The sequence below is a fragment of the Dasypus novemcinctus genome, chromosome 2 (assembly GCF_030445035.2).
Source record: "Dasypus novemcinctus isolate mDasNov1 chromosome 2, mDasNov1.1.hap2, whole genome shotgun sequence".
Taxonomy (NCBI): domain Eukaryota; kingdom Metazoa; phylum Chordata; class Mammalia; order Cingulata; family Dasypodidae; genus Dasypus; species Dasypus novemcinctus.
Genome location: NC_080674.1, coordinates 188512220 through 188527460, shown reverse-complemented (window position 1 = coordinate 188527460; position 15241 = coordinate 188512220). Strand labels below are relative to the sequence as shown.

General features: G+C 59.7%; 2 protein-coding genes and 1 long non-coding RNA gene across 6 annotated transcripts in view; 2 read left to right on the top strand and 1 right to left on the bottom strand.

The window, feature by feature from the left end:
* COL23A1 (collagen type XXIII alpha 1 chain) overlaps positions 1-6995 on the top strand; it is a 395557-nt gene extending 388562 nt beyond the window's left edge. The window contains exons 21-30 of the mRNA XM_058283157.2: positions 10-72; positions 363-428; positions 660-686; positions 1708-1770; positions 1854-1907; positions 2147-2173; positions 4342-4395; positions 4650-4736; positions 6502-6540; positions 6907-6995. Coding sequence (XP_058139140.1) covers positions 10-72; positions 363-428; positions 660-686; positions 1708-1770; positions 1854-1907; positions 2147-2173; positions 4342-4395; positions 4650-4736; positions 6502-6540; positions 6907-6909 — 483 coding nt within the window. The 3' untranslated portion in view covers positions 6910-6995. The remainder of the gene's footprint in view (positions 1-9; positions 73-362; positions 429-659; positions 687-1707; positions 1771-1853; positions 1908-2146; positions 2174-4341; positions 4396-4649; positions 4737-6501; positions 6541-6906) is intronic.
* Positions 2834-15241, bottom strand: part of LOC131274847 (uncharacterized) — a 13746-nt gene continuing 1338 nt past the window's right edge. The window contains exons 1-3 of one of the 2 annotated variants that reach the window (XR_009182168.1): positions 11253-11783; positions 4824-6280; positions 2834-3476 (exon numbers count right to left, since the gene is read on the bottom strand). This is a non-coding gene — a long non-coding RNA (uncharacterized lncRNA). Of the gene's footprint in view, positions 3477-4823; positions 11784-15241 lie in introns of those variants that run through there. The other variant, XR_011647189.1, reaches the window with a different exon arrangement.
* Positions 14441-15241, top strand: part of PHYKPL (5-phosphohydroxy-L-lysine phospho-lyase) — a 20704-nt gene continuing 19903 nt past the window's right edge. For 2 of the 3 annotated variants that reach the window (XM_058283131.2, XM_058283128.2), the window contains exon 1: positions 14441-14579. In XM_058283131.2, coding sequence (XP_058139114.1) covers positions 14521-14579 — 59 coding nt within the window. In that variant the 5' untranslated portion in view covers positions 14441-14520. Of the gene's footprint in view, positions 14580-14852; positions 15086-15241 lie in introns of those variants that run through there. The other variant, XM_058283139.2, reaches the window with a different exon arrangement.

Below are 15241 nucleotides of genomic sequence, written 5' to 3'. Positions count from 1 at the left end.
ATCCGGCAGGGCATCGACGGCCCCAAGGGGGACAAAGGGGAGTCGGCGCCTGACAGCCTGCAGGACAGCCTGGTGAGAAGGCGCGCGGGGCGCCGGGGTTCCCACACCCGGCCTGGGCCGCAGGGGCCGAGCTCGGACCCCGGAGGGGCCGCCCGGGCTGACCACACGCAGGGAGGCGGGCAGCCCCTGACGCCCCTCTGAGACCCCACAGGCGCCCGCGGGCCCCACCCCGGGGCCGGGAGGGGCCTCGCTCCCACTGCTCAGGCCTGGCACCCAGAAGTGCCCCCCAGCACCCGGCAAGTTTAAGTGGGTGACGGGCAGCGGGGCGGCGGGTGGCTGAGCCGACTCTGGCCCCTTCCCAGGCCCAGATGGTAGCAGAGCCAGGGCCCCCCGGCCCCCCCGGAGCCCCCGGGCCCCCAGGCCCCATGGTAAGGACCGTCTGCCTTGAAGCAGCTGGGATACAAAGAGGGTGGTGGGCATGGGCCCGGGGCTGTGAGGAAAGCGGGGGAGCACGTTGGGGAGAGCCGGGAGGGACCTGGGGACTCCCGAGGCCGGGGCCACCGCGGGAAGGGGTGTGGCCCTGCAAGCTGTGGTGTGACCACCCGGAGAGCCCGGGCCCAGCTGGAAAGGACCTTCTGACCCGCTGTCTCCTCCTCCAGGGTCTCCCGGGAATCCAGGGTCCCAAGGTGAGCGCTGGGGAGCGAGTGGAAACCCCGCCACCCACTCAGACTTGCAGCCTGGGCCGCGTGGAAGCCCCACGGGAGGGGCCCCGGCCCCCTGCCCCTCCCCCAGGGGTGGATCGCACAGTGGCCTGGAAGGCCCCCACTCCCCGCTGCGGGCTCCCCCTTTCGCTCTCGCTCCGCCGCGGGGCCCACCTTTCCCTCCCCTCCTTTCATGCCTCTCTCCCTTGGCCCGCTCCTCTGTCTTCCCTGACCTCCCTTCCCTGCCCCCCCATCTCCCCCCCCCCCCCACCCACCCACACGCACCCTTCTCTCCACTGCCCACGGCCTGAACAGGAAGCCTTGGGTTTGGTGCATCGTACTTCAGGTCGTGTCCCTCTTACATTCAGTCCACACGTGCGGGGCAGCCAGGGTGGCTCCGTGGGTTAAGCGCTGGCTTCCCTCATGCAAGGTCCCTGGCTCCATTCCTGGTACCTCAAAAAATAAAAAAATAAAACACAAGTGTGGTCTGCCCAGGGGTTCCTGCCCGCGGGAGACGGGCACGGAAGGGGAGGTGGCTGGCCGCCCTGCCCGTCCCATCCGCGTCCCATTTGCCCTGGGAGGGACACATCCCTGCCTCTCTGGCTCCCGGGCCAAATGGCGGGACTCAGGGCCGTGGAACCCCAGGCCAGAGCAGGTCCTGCTTCTGGTTATTATTTGTCCCAAGGCTTCTTCCAGATCATGATGGGACTCAGACCCCTGTGGGACACCCAGCTCCGCCACGTCCGGGCTGTGTGACCCCCTTATCCCTGTACTCTCCGGGCCTCCGTTTCCCTCCCTGCGGCATGGGCGCGGCCACGCCACCTTCCATGAGTCCTGGGGAGCCCCGTCGCACCCCACGGCTGCCTGCTTCTTTGCGACATGGAGTGAGCCAGGCTGGAGGCTGCCCCTCCGCCAGGGTCTCCCCGGCTCCCACACAGGCCCCCGGGTGCTCTGTCCTGCCGTCTGTCCGACGCTTCCACCTGACTGCTGTCCCCTTCGCTTCCAGGGCTTGGACGGAGCCAAGGGAGAAAAGGGCGCGTCGGGTGAGAGAGGCCCCAGGGGCCTGCCTGTGAGTGTCATGAGCCTTGTCTGTCCTTCAAGTCATTAATTCCAATAACCTGCGTGTCCCCTGACCCCGTCCTTCTCCCCTAGGGGCCAGCCGGCCCACCGGGCCTTATTGGGCTGCCGGGAACCAAAGGAGAGAAGGTAACTGCCTTCCTTGGGCCCCCTCCCCTGCCCCTGCAGTACACTCTGTGGTGTCACTCGGCCCTGGGGCTCAGCCCGTGCACCCCAAGGGCCCCCTGGGCCAACCAAGGCTCTACCCACATCTGCCCTGTCCTGTGTCTCTACCTGCCCCTACCCCCATGTCTGGCGACCAAACCACAGTGCTGCACAGCTGTGCTCCCAGAACCCCACTCCTCAACCCCCTCTTTGTCTCTCCCCAGGGCAGACCCGGGGAGCCAGGACTAGATGTAAGTATTTCATCATTTGCTGCAATTGGGTGCCCCTGTGTGTGGCTTCTGCCCCCGTGCTGCCCAGACAGGAACCTGGCTCAGGTGTGACCCCCGTCCCCAGGGCTGGGACTATAGCTAACCGATTTTCCCTGTGTCCCTGAGCCAAGTCCAGTGCACAGTACAGAGTAGTGCTTTATACATGGATGGATGGACGATGGGTGGATGGATGGATGATGGATGGATGGATGGAGGATGGATGAATAGATGATGGGTGGATGACAATGGATGGATGAATAGATGATGGGTGGATGAAGGATGGATGATGGATGGTTGGATGGATGGATGGATGGATGATGGATGGATGGGTGAATGATGGGTGGATGATGGATGAACAGATGGATGGATGATGGATGGATGAAGAATAACAGATGAATAGATGGGTGGATGATGGATGAAGGATAACAGATGAATTGATGGGTGGATGATGGATGGATGAATGGATAGATGATGGATGGCGTGATGGATGAATGGATGGTTAGTTGAACAGATGGATGGTGGATGGATGGATGGATGGGCAGATGCATGGATGGATAGACAGACAGGTGTATAATGGATTGGAGGAGTGATACAGAAGAAGCTGTTGTCGTATCCTGGTAAGAAATGAAGAAGGTTTAGCTAGGGCAATGTGGGAAGGAGATGAGGGCAAGTATTAGCCTGAGGTTGATTTGGATCAAGTTTATTTTGGTGCAAATGATAGGAAACACCATTTAAACTGTTTTTTTTTTTTCCTTGTTTTTAAATTAATTATTTTTAATGTTACATTAAAAATATATGAGGTCCCCATATACCTCCCACCCCCTAAACTGGTTTAAACTGACCTGTAACTGACAAGCCCAGAGGTACAACACATGGATCCAGGGGCTCAACCATGTCCCCGGAAACCAGGCCCCTCTCTCGTCTCGGCATCCCGTGTGGGCACTGTTCCCAAGCCATGCCTGGTGGTGAAGTGGAGCCAACAGTTCCAGTCCTGGATCCTCCCTGGCCCAAATCCAGGAGAAAGGATATTTTCCTCGTTCTTCTATTCTGGAAGAAGTCTCATTGATTCATTGACTTTAGTTCGGTCAACCTGGAAGCAGTCGGTTGGCCATAGGAATGCAGTGCCCTGATTGGCCAGTCCTGGTCACGTTCCAGGAGCTCGGTGGGGACAGCGGCTTGTGAGAAGGGAGGACAGTCCCAGGAAGATCAGGTTGCCATGGCACCCGGGGCAGGGCTGCAGCGACTCCACTGGACTTTGAGGAAAGAATGTTGCCTTGGAGAACAACTGTAGACAAGGAAGAGAAAGGACTCTAGCCTGGTTTTCTGGTGGGGAGAGCCATATTCCCCAATGAGAAGGGGCAAGAGAAGAAGACAACTGAATACAGTTCGAGCTCTGGAACTGGGGAGGTAGCTGGGGTGGAGCTGAAAGACTCCATGCCCCTGTGACTGTGGGCGCCTCGAGGTCAAGACGGCAGCTCACCGCCATGCCCACCAGCTCCACCTGCGAATTCTTGGTCCCTTCTCACACTCCACCAGGTCCAGCTGAAGTGGAGACTCCACCCAGAAGTGTCCCTGGACCCTCACACCTGCACAGAACAGCCAGCCCCTCCCCCTAGGAACTCTCCAGCTAGGTCCTCTGTCACGAGCTTTGTGCACCATCCCCTGCATCCCACTACCTCTCCCAAGAGACTGACGGGGGGAGACCAGTGTCCAGCTCACAGCCTGATTCCTCGTGGATGCTTAGCAACGTTGCTTAGATGGATGGACAGATGGATGAGTGTATGGATGGGTGGGGGTTTGGGTGTACAAGGGTGGGTGAACAGAGGCCACCATTCCTCAGTCTGTCCAAGATGGTGACACAAAGTTCCATGGGTTCCCTGGGTCTCTGCTGCATGTGGCTGTGACCTGAGAGCCCGCAGATCTGCTTGAGGGGCTTCTGTCCAGAGAAACCTACAGTGCCAGTGTCCTAAATGCAGACGTCCCCCCTGTGTCCGCTGGTATGCAGTGTACGTGTCCCCTGACGACTGAGGCTGGGCCGGGGGCGGCGACTGTGCGTGGAGGGAATGGGGAGGGAGGGATGAGAGAGGAGATGAACAGGAAACAGAAGGGCAGACCTCATCAGGCGGGTTTAACCTTTGATCCTTCGCCAGGGTTTCCCCGGACCCCGAGGAGAGAAGGGCGAGCGGAGTGAACGTGGAGAGAAGGTGAGGGCATGTGGGGAGCAAGTACAGGAAGACAAGGGGGCAGGCAGCCAGGAGATGGGGGTGGGGAGGGGAGATGGGGAGGGGGGAGAGAAGAAGGGGTAGGCAGAAAGGAAGTGGGAGGCAAGAGCCAGCAGGCAGAGGAGCTGGGGCAGGCAGGGAAGAGGGGCAGGCCAAGCTGGGAGGAGGGCAGCAGGGCAGGGGGCAGTCCTGAGCCTGGCAGCCATGGCTGTGCCCCTACCTCCCTTCCTGTGCAGGGGGAACGCGGGATCCCCGGCCGGAAAGGAGTGAAGGGCCAGAAGGGCGAACCGGGACCGCCGGGCCTGGACCAGCCGTGCCCTGTGGTAGGTGTTGGAACGGGACAGGCCCCCCCGCCTCCAGCCCAGGCCACTGCCACCTGCAGCCAGGGTCGCCCCTGGCCTCACGCTCACCTTGGCTCTGGCCCGGGTGCCCACGCTGCTGCGGTCACTGTGGCTTCCGGTCACTCTGGTCTTGCCTGCCCTTCCCAAGGGGCTGGGTTTGGAGGACCCAACCCCCTCTTCATCAAGGTGGAGGCCGGCCCCAGGGTGGGGACTGCTTGTCGGGGTCTCTGCCCTTATTTAGTCAAGTCCAGGGCTGGCCTGAGTCGGGGCGTCCACCTTGGGCTGGGGCTGGAGAAGGGCTCGACCTGCTGCTGAGTTCAGGGAAATCAGGGACTCCCTGGGAGGGGACCCTGGGAAGGAGGGACCCAGCAGTGCCAGGGCAAGGTGCTCAGACCCCCAGGTCCTTGCCACCTGGAGCCCCAAGCTGGGGCTGACTGCCTCCAGGTTTGAGGCAAGACTGGGTGAAACTCAGTTTCCTCTTCCTTAAAGGGCACCGTTCCTTTCAGGTCTTTCCTGCCAGAAGAATGTTCTTCTGGTCTGGGATGGGGGGTAACCCCCTGGCCCCCAGATCTCCACATGCCCCAGAACCCCCACCCCTGAGCCTCCTTCACAAAACTCCCCTCCTTTTTTGTTCTTCCCTAAGACCACCCCCCAAGACCCAGGGCCTCAAACAACCAAAATCACTTCCCTACGTTAGAACGTTCACGGGCCTCACTCTTCTAGCCGAGGACAGAAAATACACGACAAACAGCACAGCTGAGTCTCCACGTTAGAACTGACCAAATAAGCGTCCCTGGCCACCCCAGCGAGGGGTGTGGGGGAGGGTCCTCCAGCCGGGCCTTGGGCGTGGGCACGCAGGAGAATTCCAGAGGGGCGTCAGAGCCCAGAGGTCCTTCGAGTCAGTAGTGAGCCTTTGTCTTTGAAACAGGAGACTCCTAGGCGTGGCGGCAAGTGAGGGGCGCGCGGGGCCCCTGGGTCGCGGCCCTGCCCTGCGGTACGGTATCTGGCCTGCTGCGTGCTGTGCTGGGCTGCTGTGCCCCTGCCTGTGCCCCCCCCTTCCTCGCTTGTGCCTTCCTTTCTGTTCCGCGCCCCCTCCCCTTTGGTCCTCAGCCTGTGTGCCTCGGGCCTGCCCCGGGGGTGTAAGACCCTGGCTGCGTCTACCTTGCAACCGAGTAGGCGTGTCCCAGCCTGGGGTCTCCCAGGCCCTCTAGACCCATCAGCGCTCTTCGACTCGCCACCCACCAGGCTGGCCGAGGAAGCCTGTCCCCCTGGTTTGTCCACTTGCCCGGATGGCCCAAGCCTACTGTGTCCCCTCCACATGGGTCCCCAGACACAGGACAGGCCAGATGGGGGGTGGGAGTCTCACCACCTGGCATTGAGACATTCTGGAAGACTGTCCTGTCCTCAGCCTGAAATCTCTCGGGCCCCCAGGGGAAGCCCCCGGCCCTCCTCCAGGCCAACAAATGTCCAGACTGCCACCTGATACTCCACGGTGTCCTTGTGTCTCTGGTCACTGGTCAGCCATCCTGAAAGAGCAGAGGCACCGACAAAGCACTGTGGGAACGCTCTGGGGACACCGGCAGCTAGGGGCCCTCGGTCCCCGTGACCTGGTGGGTGGGAAGAGACGGGAGCTCCCTGGGCCTACCTCCCACCGACTTGGGGGAGGCCTGTGCTGGGTGTCCAAGAGCTGAGCAGGCCCTGTCCCCCATCCGCCCCTCCCCGCCGCTGAAGCTTTCTTCCTTTCTAGGGCCCCGACGGGCTGCCGGTGCCTGGCTGCTGGCATAAGGTATCTCGCAGGGCGGGCCCCGTGGCAGGCTCGCAGGGGCGGTGGGAGGTGGGGGGTGGAGGGGTGGACCCCCACTCGGAGTTCTGGGGTCCCCCGCATCAGCCTAGCTTTGGCTCTGCCGTCACGCGGCCCGAGGCTGTGATGCTGGGAGGTTGCACTTGACCTACCCCGTGGCCACGCAGAGCGGTCAGTGCCTCCTCGGACTTTGCCCGAATTGCGCCACCAAAGGGAGTGGCAGTCAGGAGCCCTGGGAGCGGGAGACCGGGGGGCCACAGCCGCTCACCGGAGAAGGGTGGCCCAGCAGGGGGCGGGACCGGCGGAGCCCTGAGGCCCCCTCCTCAGCCCCAGCTTTGCCTCCCTTTCCAGTGATCCCCCGCGCCCGGCTCACAACCTGCACAGGCCAGTGTGGACGTTTTGAACTTTTGTAAAAAAAAAAAAAAAAAAAACCAACAAAACAGTAATATATTGATCATTTCTCGTGGGACACGGCCACCCTGTGGCCTTTTAACTTTTGAGAACGCAGCCAGCCTGGCCCCCCGGCAGGATCGGCCCGCGGAGCTGGCGGGAAGGCGGACGGGGAGTTGTGTCCTTGGCGGGCACCCGTAGGACCTGGCTCTCCAGGAAGAGACGAGAAGAGAATGGCTCCTGGCTCGGGCGAGGCCGGACGACGCCGGGTTGGGCCTCCTGCCGTCTGCGGATTAGCGGAGAGTCACAGCTCGTGCCCACCGCGTCCAAGAGCGCCGGAGCCTGGAGGCAGCCGCAGCAGGTCCTGGCCTCCCCAGCTTCCGGACTCAGCTCCAGCCGGCTGCGGCCCCTCGGGGCAAACTGCACTCGGGGTTTGCCGGGGCGGGACAAGACTCAAGGTCCCAGCGCCTGCAACCGGCTGCTGGGAGCGGTGGGAGACACCCCCCCCCACCCCCAAGTGGATGCAGCTCCCATCAGGTGGCCAGGCCTGAGTTCCACGGACCTCGGGAAGCCAGCCTGCTGTGGCCCCACGTGTCCTCCAGCCAGGAGTCGTGGCCACATGTGCTGTGATCTTGGGAGAGAGGGGCCCAGCTGCGGGGAGCCCAGTGATCCCCACCTGCGGAGGACGGTGTGTCCCGGGCTGGACTGGCTGCTGGCTCCTGCCTCTCTCTCCTCACCGCCCAGAGCACATGATGGGGCTTTGCCCGGACAGAGGAGATGGGTCTGGCTCTGCGCTCAGGGTCTCACTGGCCCAGGAGAACTGTAATTGGCCCACCAAAAGCGGTGTTCCCCGCGAGTTGTGCAGACAAAGCAAACTCCAGGGCTGTTCCCAGCAGGCCTAAGCAGGGCTCTGCAGTGGGGCCTGGCCATGCAACATGAGAGAGGCTTGCCACCCTGACAAGGGTTCCCAGCCACCAGCTCCCGGCCCGTCCTGGCCTCGCCTTTTGTGTATGGGATATCGCTGCGTGTAATAAACCATAAATGCGTGTCTGGGTGTGCTTGTTCTCGCAGGCAGCCCCGGGGGCATCTCTGGGTGAGGTTTCAGCCTGCCCCTTGCCCAGTGGGGAGGGAAAGGGGGACTGTCCCTGAAAACGGGATCAGGGCAAAGATGGGGTTGCAGGAGCAGATGTGGCTCACATGGTTGAGTGCCTCCTTCCCACACGGGAGTTCCCAAGTTCGGTCCCCAGTGCCTCCAAAAAACAAGCAAGCAAACCAAAAAAACAACTCAGGGGACCCAATGTGGCTCAGTGCCAGCTTCCTACACACGCAGTCCAGGGTTCAATCCCCAACCCCAGTACCTAAAAAAAAAGAAAAAAGTTGGGGTTTGGAGTAACAAAGATGCAGACTCCAAGCCTGGCTCTACCACGGACCAGCTGAGCCCTCGAGCTGGTCACATCGTGCCACTGAGCCTATGTGCTCATCTGTTCTGGTTATCAGTCCCTGTTGCAAATCACCCCAAGACTTGTTGCCTTAAAACCACCATCATTTCTATTTCTCCTTTCCAGTTCTGGGACTTAGTGGGCTCTGCTGAGGTTCCCACTTGAGCCCCCCAAGGCAGTGGCAGGCAGACGGCTAGGGCTGGAAGATCCCCTGTCTCCCAAGTGCAGCAGTGCTGGCCGCCAGCTGGGACCTCAGACGGCCACTCCACGTGGCCCGGGCTTCCTCAGCGTGGAAGCCAGATTCCAAGTGGCAGGGGGCCGGCGGGAGCTATATCACCTTTTACAGCCAAGCCTCTAGTCACTACCCACCAGAGTAAGAAGTTCACCCAGATGCAAGGGGAGGGACGCAGACCTCCCCACCTCCCCGTGGGAAACGCACTGACATTTTTTTTTACAGGAGAAAATGTGACAGATCTTGTTGCAGCCATCGTAGAAAGTTCCATACGCCATCTCCTCTGAGAAACAGGCTGGCGATCCTTGCCAGTTAGATTGTGGGTTAGTGAGGGTCGCTGCAGGAGAATATGCCTAGAACCCGGGACAGGTCAGGCCCCAGGAAGAACCCATGATTCTGAGCTCCCCCTCTCCTGCCCACTCCCAAGAACAAGCCAGGGCACAGTCTCTCACCCCTGGTCCTTCTGACAAGCCTGGGAAAAGGACCCAGCGAATGTGCCCACAGAGGGCAAAATCAAGCATGTCCAGGGTGATGTGACCAAGGAGGGGTCTGCAGGGACAGGGTCTCAGGCCTTCCCCCTCTGAGGACTGAGGCCAGAGAGGGCCACAGTAGGGGCAGCCCCTTAGCCAGCCCCCTGCTATGCGGCCACTTCACTGAACAGAAAAGTACTGGAAATATGTCATCCCCCACCCCTTTGTCTCCCTAAGGAACTGGTGGTAAAGGCAGGCTGTGCTGCTGCCTCAGTGGTCTCTGTCACCAGGGAAAGCCCTTGTGACAGTCCGAATTTGATCATCCCAAAGAGAGAAAGATATTTTTTAACCAATCCATTCCTGTGGGGGCCTTGGATTGCATTAAATTTGGTTGAGGGTTCTTTGATCAGAGTACTTGATAAGATCGATTTAGAGCTTTTGATTGGATACATCAGTGGGGCATGAGCCAGCTCGCGTCTCTGCCCTCTTGCTGGGTCTAATATAAAGGGAGAGAGACACACACACACAGGAAAAGGAAGCTGCAGTATTTGATCCTGCCATGTGAGAGAAAGGAATCCAGTTTCACCCATAGCTGAGCTGGGAAAAGAGAAATCCCCGAGAAGCTCGAAGAGCTGAGGCCCAGGGACAGAGGAGCATATGCCTGATAGCTTGCAGCTGAGCTCAGGAAGACAGTGGAGCAGCAGCAGTTGAGGCTGATAGAGGAGGCCCGGAAGTAGACAAGCCCTACAGTTGAGCTCCAGAGAAGACAGATTCTAGAGGGGAAGGCAGAGACCAAGGCAGGGATCGTCGGCTGCAGCAGTTTGATATGGTTATGAGTTCCAAAAATAGATACTGGATTATGTTTGTTAACTGGTCTGTACCTGGGCATGATTAAACTATGATTAGGGCTTTGATTGGGCCACATCACTAAGACAAAAGGCATGGCAAAGGACAGAGTTGGAGCATTTTGATGTTGGGGTTTTTAATGTTGGAGTTTGATGCTGAGGTCTTAAGCTCCAGCCCCAGGAAGTAAGCTCACAGAGGAAAGAGAAGCCAGCCCCAGGAAGAAAGGAACCTTGAACCCAGAGAGAAGCAAGACCCTGGAAGGGAGGAACCCGGGAAGCCTGAACCCTCACAGACGTCGGCAGCCATCTTGCTCCAACACGTGGAAATAGACTTTGGTGAGGGAAGTAACCTGTGCTTTATGGCCTGGTGTCTGTAAGCTCCTACCCCAAATAAACACCCTTTCTAAAAGCCAGCAGAGTTCCAGTATTTTGCATCAGCACCCCTCTGGCTGACTAGTACAGCGGCCATCTTGCTTTGCCACGTGGCCAGAGAACAGAGTCACCAGTAGCTGACTTTGGTGAGAAAGCACCTCTGATGATGCCTTGATTTGGACATTTTATGGCCTCAGAACTATAAGCTTTTACCCCGAATAAATCCCCTTTATAAAAGCCAAAATATTTGTGGTACTTTGCATCGGCAGCCCTTCGGCAAACTAAAACAGCCATAGTACGAAAGAGGAGAGAAACCCAGGGGGGCTTTTTAGTTTGCTGTGCTGCTCAAAGCAGATTGGCTTTTAACAATGCAGATTTATGAGTTTACAAGCCTACAGTTTTGAGGCTGAGGAAACTGTCCAAATCAGGCCTCATCAAGACGATGCTTTCTTTCTGAGGGCCAGCTGCCAGCGGTTCGGGACTCCCCTGCCAAATGGCAAGGCCTGCGGCGGCATCTGCCAGTCTCCCTTCTCTTCCAGGTTTTGTGGCTCTCCCTTTCTTTTTCTCTGTCTTCAGCCCATTGAAGAAGGACTCCGGTAAGGAGGATTAAGATCTGCCGTGAGCCACTCCTTAACTGAAGTCCCCTATTCAAAAGATCATACAAGAAGTGGCTGTGGCTCAGTCAGCTGGGTTCTCTTCTACCATATGGGACGCCCTGGGTCCCTGTCCCAGGGCCTCCTTGTGAAGGCAAGAGCTGGCCCATGCGCCGCAGAGAGCTGGTGCAGCTAGGTGATGCAACAAAAGGGAGACAAGCAGACACAGAAAAAACACGCAGCGAATGGACACAGTGAAGAGACAGCAAAAGAAAAAAGAAGAAGCTGCCAGGGCCGGAATAAATAAATAAATCTTAAAAAAAAAAAAAAAAATCTTGCAATAGGTTCACACCCACCGGAATAGATTAGCTTTGAGAAGATGATTTTCTGGGGTCCATCCAGTTTCAAATCCCCACAGGCTGTGATAGTGGATGCACACCGGTGAGTGTCCAGGCCTCCTCTCGGCTTCTGGCAGAACCCGCGCTCATCCGCTGCACTTTACAGTTTGTGGATGGGATCGCTCCTCCTGGATACCTCGTGGTCCCCTCACCAGCCCTGGGAAGGAAGCCAGCGTGGTAGGTGTCACAATCTCCACTTTACATATAGGCGCAGAGAGGGCAGTCACCTGCTGAGGGGTGGCACAGCCAGGAAGGGGCGGCGGGCTTGGGACTGGACTCGGGTTCTTCGATGCCCTCTAATTTGTCTTTCCAGAATGGCTTGGCTGGGGGTGCGGCCTGCCAGGCAGCCCCATAAGGTTGTATGGGTGGGCAGGCCTTCAGAGGGGCAGAAGCCCTGTGCTCCCCGCTCCCCACACGCCCAAGGAGGGGTGTCCCTTTCCTGCTCCTTGGGACAGGGTGGGCCCTTCTTGGTCCTTTGCCACTCCCTTGGCGCCTCCTACCTTATAATCCCAGGCTGGCAAACTTCAAAGGTTACAGCCTGCTGAGTCCTCAGGTAGTTGTAGAAGAGGGAGGAACCTGTTCAAAGGTCAGTCCCAGTGGAGACTCTGGGAAGCGCCCTGCCTCGGAGCTGAACCTCAAGGTCAAGGTCAGAGCTGGGCCTCAGGTCTCCTTGCCACAAAGGATAGCTTTGCCCCCAAACTTGCCCATTTCAGGATGAGAGGGAAGCACGTTTCTCGAGCCCCCCTGGGGCCATGGAAGCCAAGCTGAGCACAAAGATCCCTATCCCCCTTTTGGGAATGAACCTGAGGCCCAAGAGGAGGGGGCTTCCTCAGGTCTCCTTTGTCCAGATTCCTGGGATACACCAGGAAAAGCTTGGGATGCTCGTGGTTGACCCACGATGGGGCGGGGATACTCCCGGCGTTCAGTGGGCAGGGGCAGGGAATGTTCGAGATGCATGGCACAGGCCTGCCCGTGCTCAGTCTTCCAAGGATTCCAGAGCTGCCGCTGTTGCAAAGCACCAGGCCGCCGGCTCACACATGCTTCAGCCACTTTTTCTTGCCCTCCTCTGTCCACTAGGCCTCCGGCACTGCCTCGCGGCTGGGTGTGAGCTCGCGGCTGGGTGTGAGCTCGCGGACCTAGGCGGGCTGAGCCCCCTGGAGACAGGAAGGACTTGGCTTTCCCGAGCAGGGGGGAGAGGAGGCATGCCAGGTTGCATCAGGATCTAAAACTTCAACTTCCAACTAGCTTCTGACCCCCACTGCAAGTAGTGCAGTAACTCAATTCCATTCTGACTCCAGATGTCAGGAGGGGCTGCGATGAGGTGACTCAAAGTCCCAAACTCCTAATCACCTGGTTGGTCTTTCCGGGGTGGCCAGACCCCCTACCCTAAGACTGCAGGTGTGTGTTTGTCTGTTTTTTGTTTATTATTATTGAAATAATGAAAATACTCTAATAATGATTGAAGTAATCAAAGCACGATTAGGTAATTATACCAAATACCATTGATTATACACTTTGGTTATAATTGTATGCTTTATTAATATGTATCAATAAAATCGATTTGTTTAAAAAAAATTTTAATTAAAAAAAGTCTACAGGTGTGGCTGTCCCTATCCCATCCTTTCACTGGCATATGAACTATCAGGTATGGTCCAGACACACCATGAAATTACCAGCATGTAGAGGTTACCTGTCCAGGAACCAGGGGCGAAGACGAGCCAAGTCTTGCATGAATGCTGCGCTGGTGGGACCCTGCTCCTTGCTGGGGATACTTTTGGCCCAGGAAATGGCCCACGCTGCTCGGGCCTCCAGCTGGTATCTCCCCCTGGCCCTCGCCAGGTGAGGTGTGGGCCAACCCAACCGCAGCCTTCTGACCCTCTACCTTGAGGCAGGTAAAGCTCCTGAGTCAATCTGCCTTCTCTGAGCTGCCCTGGGCCTCGGCTGTGGCTGCAGGGTTACAGACCAGAGATGGGTACCAAACTGGGCTCTCAGGCACACTCACATCCCCCACCACACACACAGGACATTAAAAGCCAGAACTGCAGGGCACAGCATGGGGGCGCTTAGGGGCCTCTCCACCAAAGAGGAGGCACAGATACACTGAGGAAACCAGTGACCCGGGTCCCACTCAGATTTCACACATGGAGGATGGGGGGGGACCCTCAGAAAAGAAGTTTAGGCCCCTAGCAAACTCAATTAATTTGGGAAAGGAATTTTTTTTTCAGGAATCATGTAAGGGGTTCAATACCCCTTTGCAATTAAAAATAAGAAACTCCAAATATTCCTGAATGAACGTCTGAGGCATTTTACAATTGTATGGGGAAGCGATGGGGGGAAAGCAGCAAGGAGGGAGCGAAGCAGAGGGCTAGGATACAGGAAAGGAAGGAGAGGCAGCAGCCTCCACTTGCAGGGTTCCTTAAGGCCGGCGGTCCCAGGGCTCCAGCCCAGGGGCATCTACAGCCCTGGTCTCCTAGCTTCCCAGCCCCTTCGCCTTCTCTTCATCCTTCCCTCGCTGGGAGCCAAGCAGGCCTGCGGTGGAGCCCAGCCTCTGCTGCAGGCTCTGCTGGGTCTGCCGGCAAAGCCCTTTCCTTTCCAGGACCTCAGTTCCTCGCTGGGGTCAGGAGACCTTATGGCCCTCCCAACTTCTCCTGCCTAAACAATGCACGATTCTCTAGACTGGATTCTGGCCGGAGGGTGGGGGCCCTGGGGTCACTCCCGCTCGCCGGGCTAGGAGGCCGAGGCCCCGCCCCGGAGGAGCTAACAGCTTCTCCAGCCTTGACGCCCCCGGCTGCGTACCAGGCCCAAGACTGGGTGTCCTGTCACCCATCCTGGTGCATCCCGTTTTAGGCACGGAAAAGCGACGCAGGAGCTGAGCCCGAGGCCCGGGACACAGCCGGCAGGTGGGCTGGGCGACCGCAGGGGCCCCGGGGACGCGTCCTGGGGAGCCGGGCCGGGCCAGCAGTCGGCTCGACGAGCGCAAACCCAGCTCCCGCGCGGCGACCCCCGAAGAGCGACTCCGGGGCGCGGGCCCGCCAGGCCTGCTTGTCGAATGAATAAACGAGCTGGGTGAAACGGGCCAATGGAGAGGCGCGAGGCGCCGAGGGGCGGGGCGGGGCGGGGCGTAAGCGGGGCGGGGCCTCGGAGCCGGCGGCCGCCCGGGGAGAGCCCTGCCCGTGCGCTGTGCCGCGGCGCGGGCTCTCGGCCCAGCACCCGCAGCGGCCCCGCCATGGCCGCGGATCAGCGCGCGAAGGCCGAGACTCTGGGCCTGAGGAGGCGCCTCATCGGGTACGAGGCGGGCGGTGCGCGCTCGCGCACGGGGAGGCGCTGGCGCGCGCACGGGGGGACACGCGCGCACGGCGCGCGCGCGCACGGCCGGGGACGCTCCAGGCCCCGCCCCCGCTCGCTCCAGGCCCCGCCCCCGCTCGCTCCAGGCCCCGCCCCCGCTCACCCCGGCTCACCCCGGCCCACCCCGGCCCACCCCGGCTCGCTTCCGCTCGGCTTTCGGAAGCGCGCGGGCCGGGAGTCCCCTGCCGTGGGCCCTGCCCTGTCCTCCCCGGGCCGCCCTCACCCGCCGCCTCAACCTGGGCTCTTGACGCCCTCGCCGGGAAGCCTCTGCCCCCGGGAGAGGGCCTGAGCCTGGCTCGAGAGCGACCCACCCGGGAAGGGGCCGAAGGGGGGGGTGGGGGTGGGGAGCCGCGGGGTAGAGCCGGGAGGCGGCGCCCTGCGGGGCCGCTGGGCCACTGGCCGGCGGCGAGAGTCGGGAGCTGAGAGCCGAGAGCCAGCCACCTGAAGTGGGTGCCCTCTCTCCTTCCCGTGCTAGGAAGGAAGCACGAGCTTCCGGGGACCCCGTGGGTCTGGGGCTGCCGTCTTCCCCGGGATCCCAGGCAGAAATGACGTGTGGCCTTGAAACGATTTAAGAAGCCATTGAGTGTTGAGCAACTTCTTGC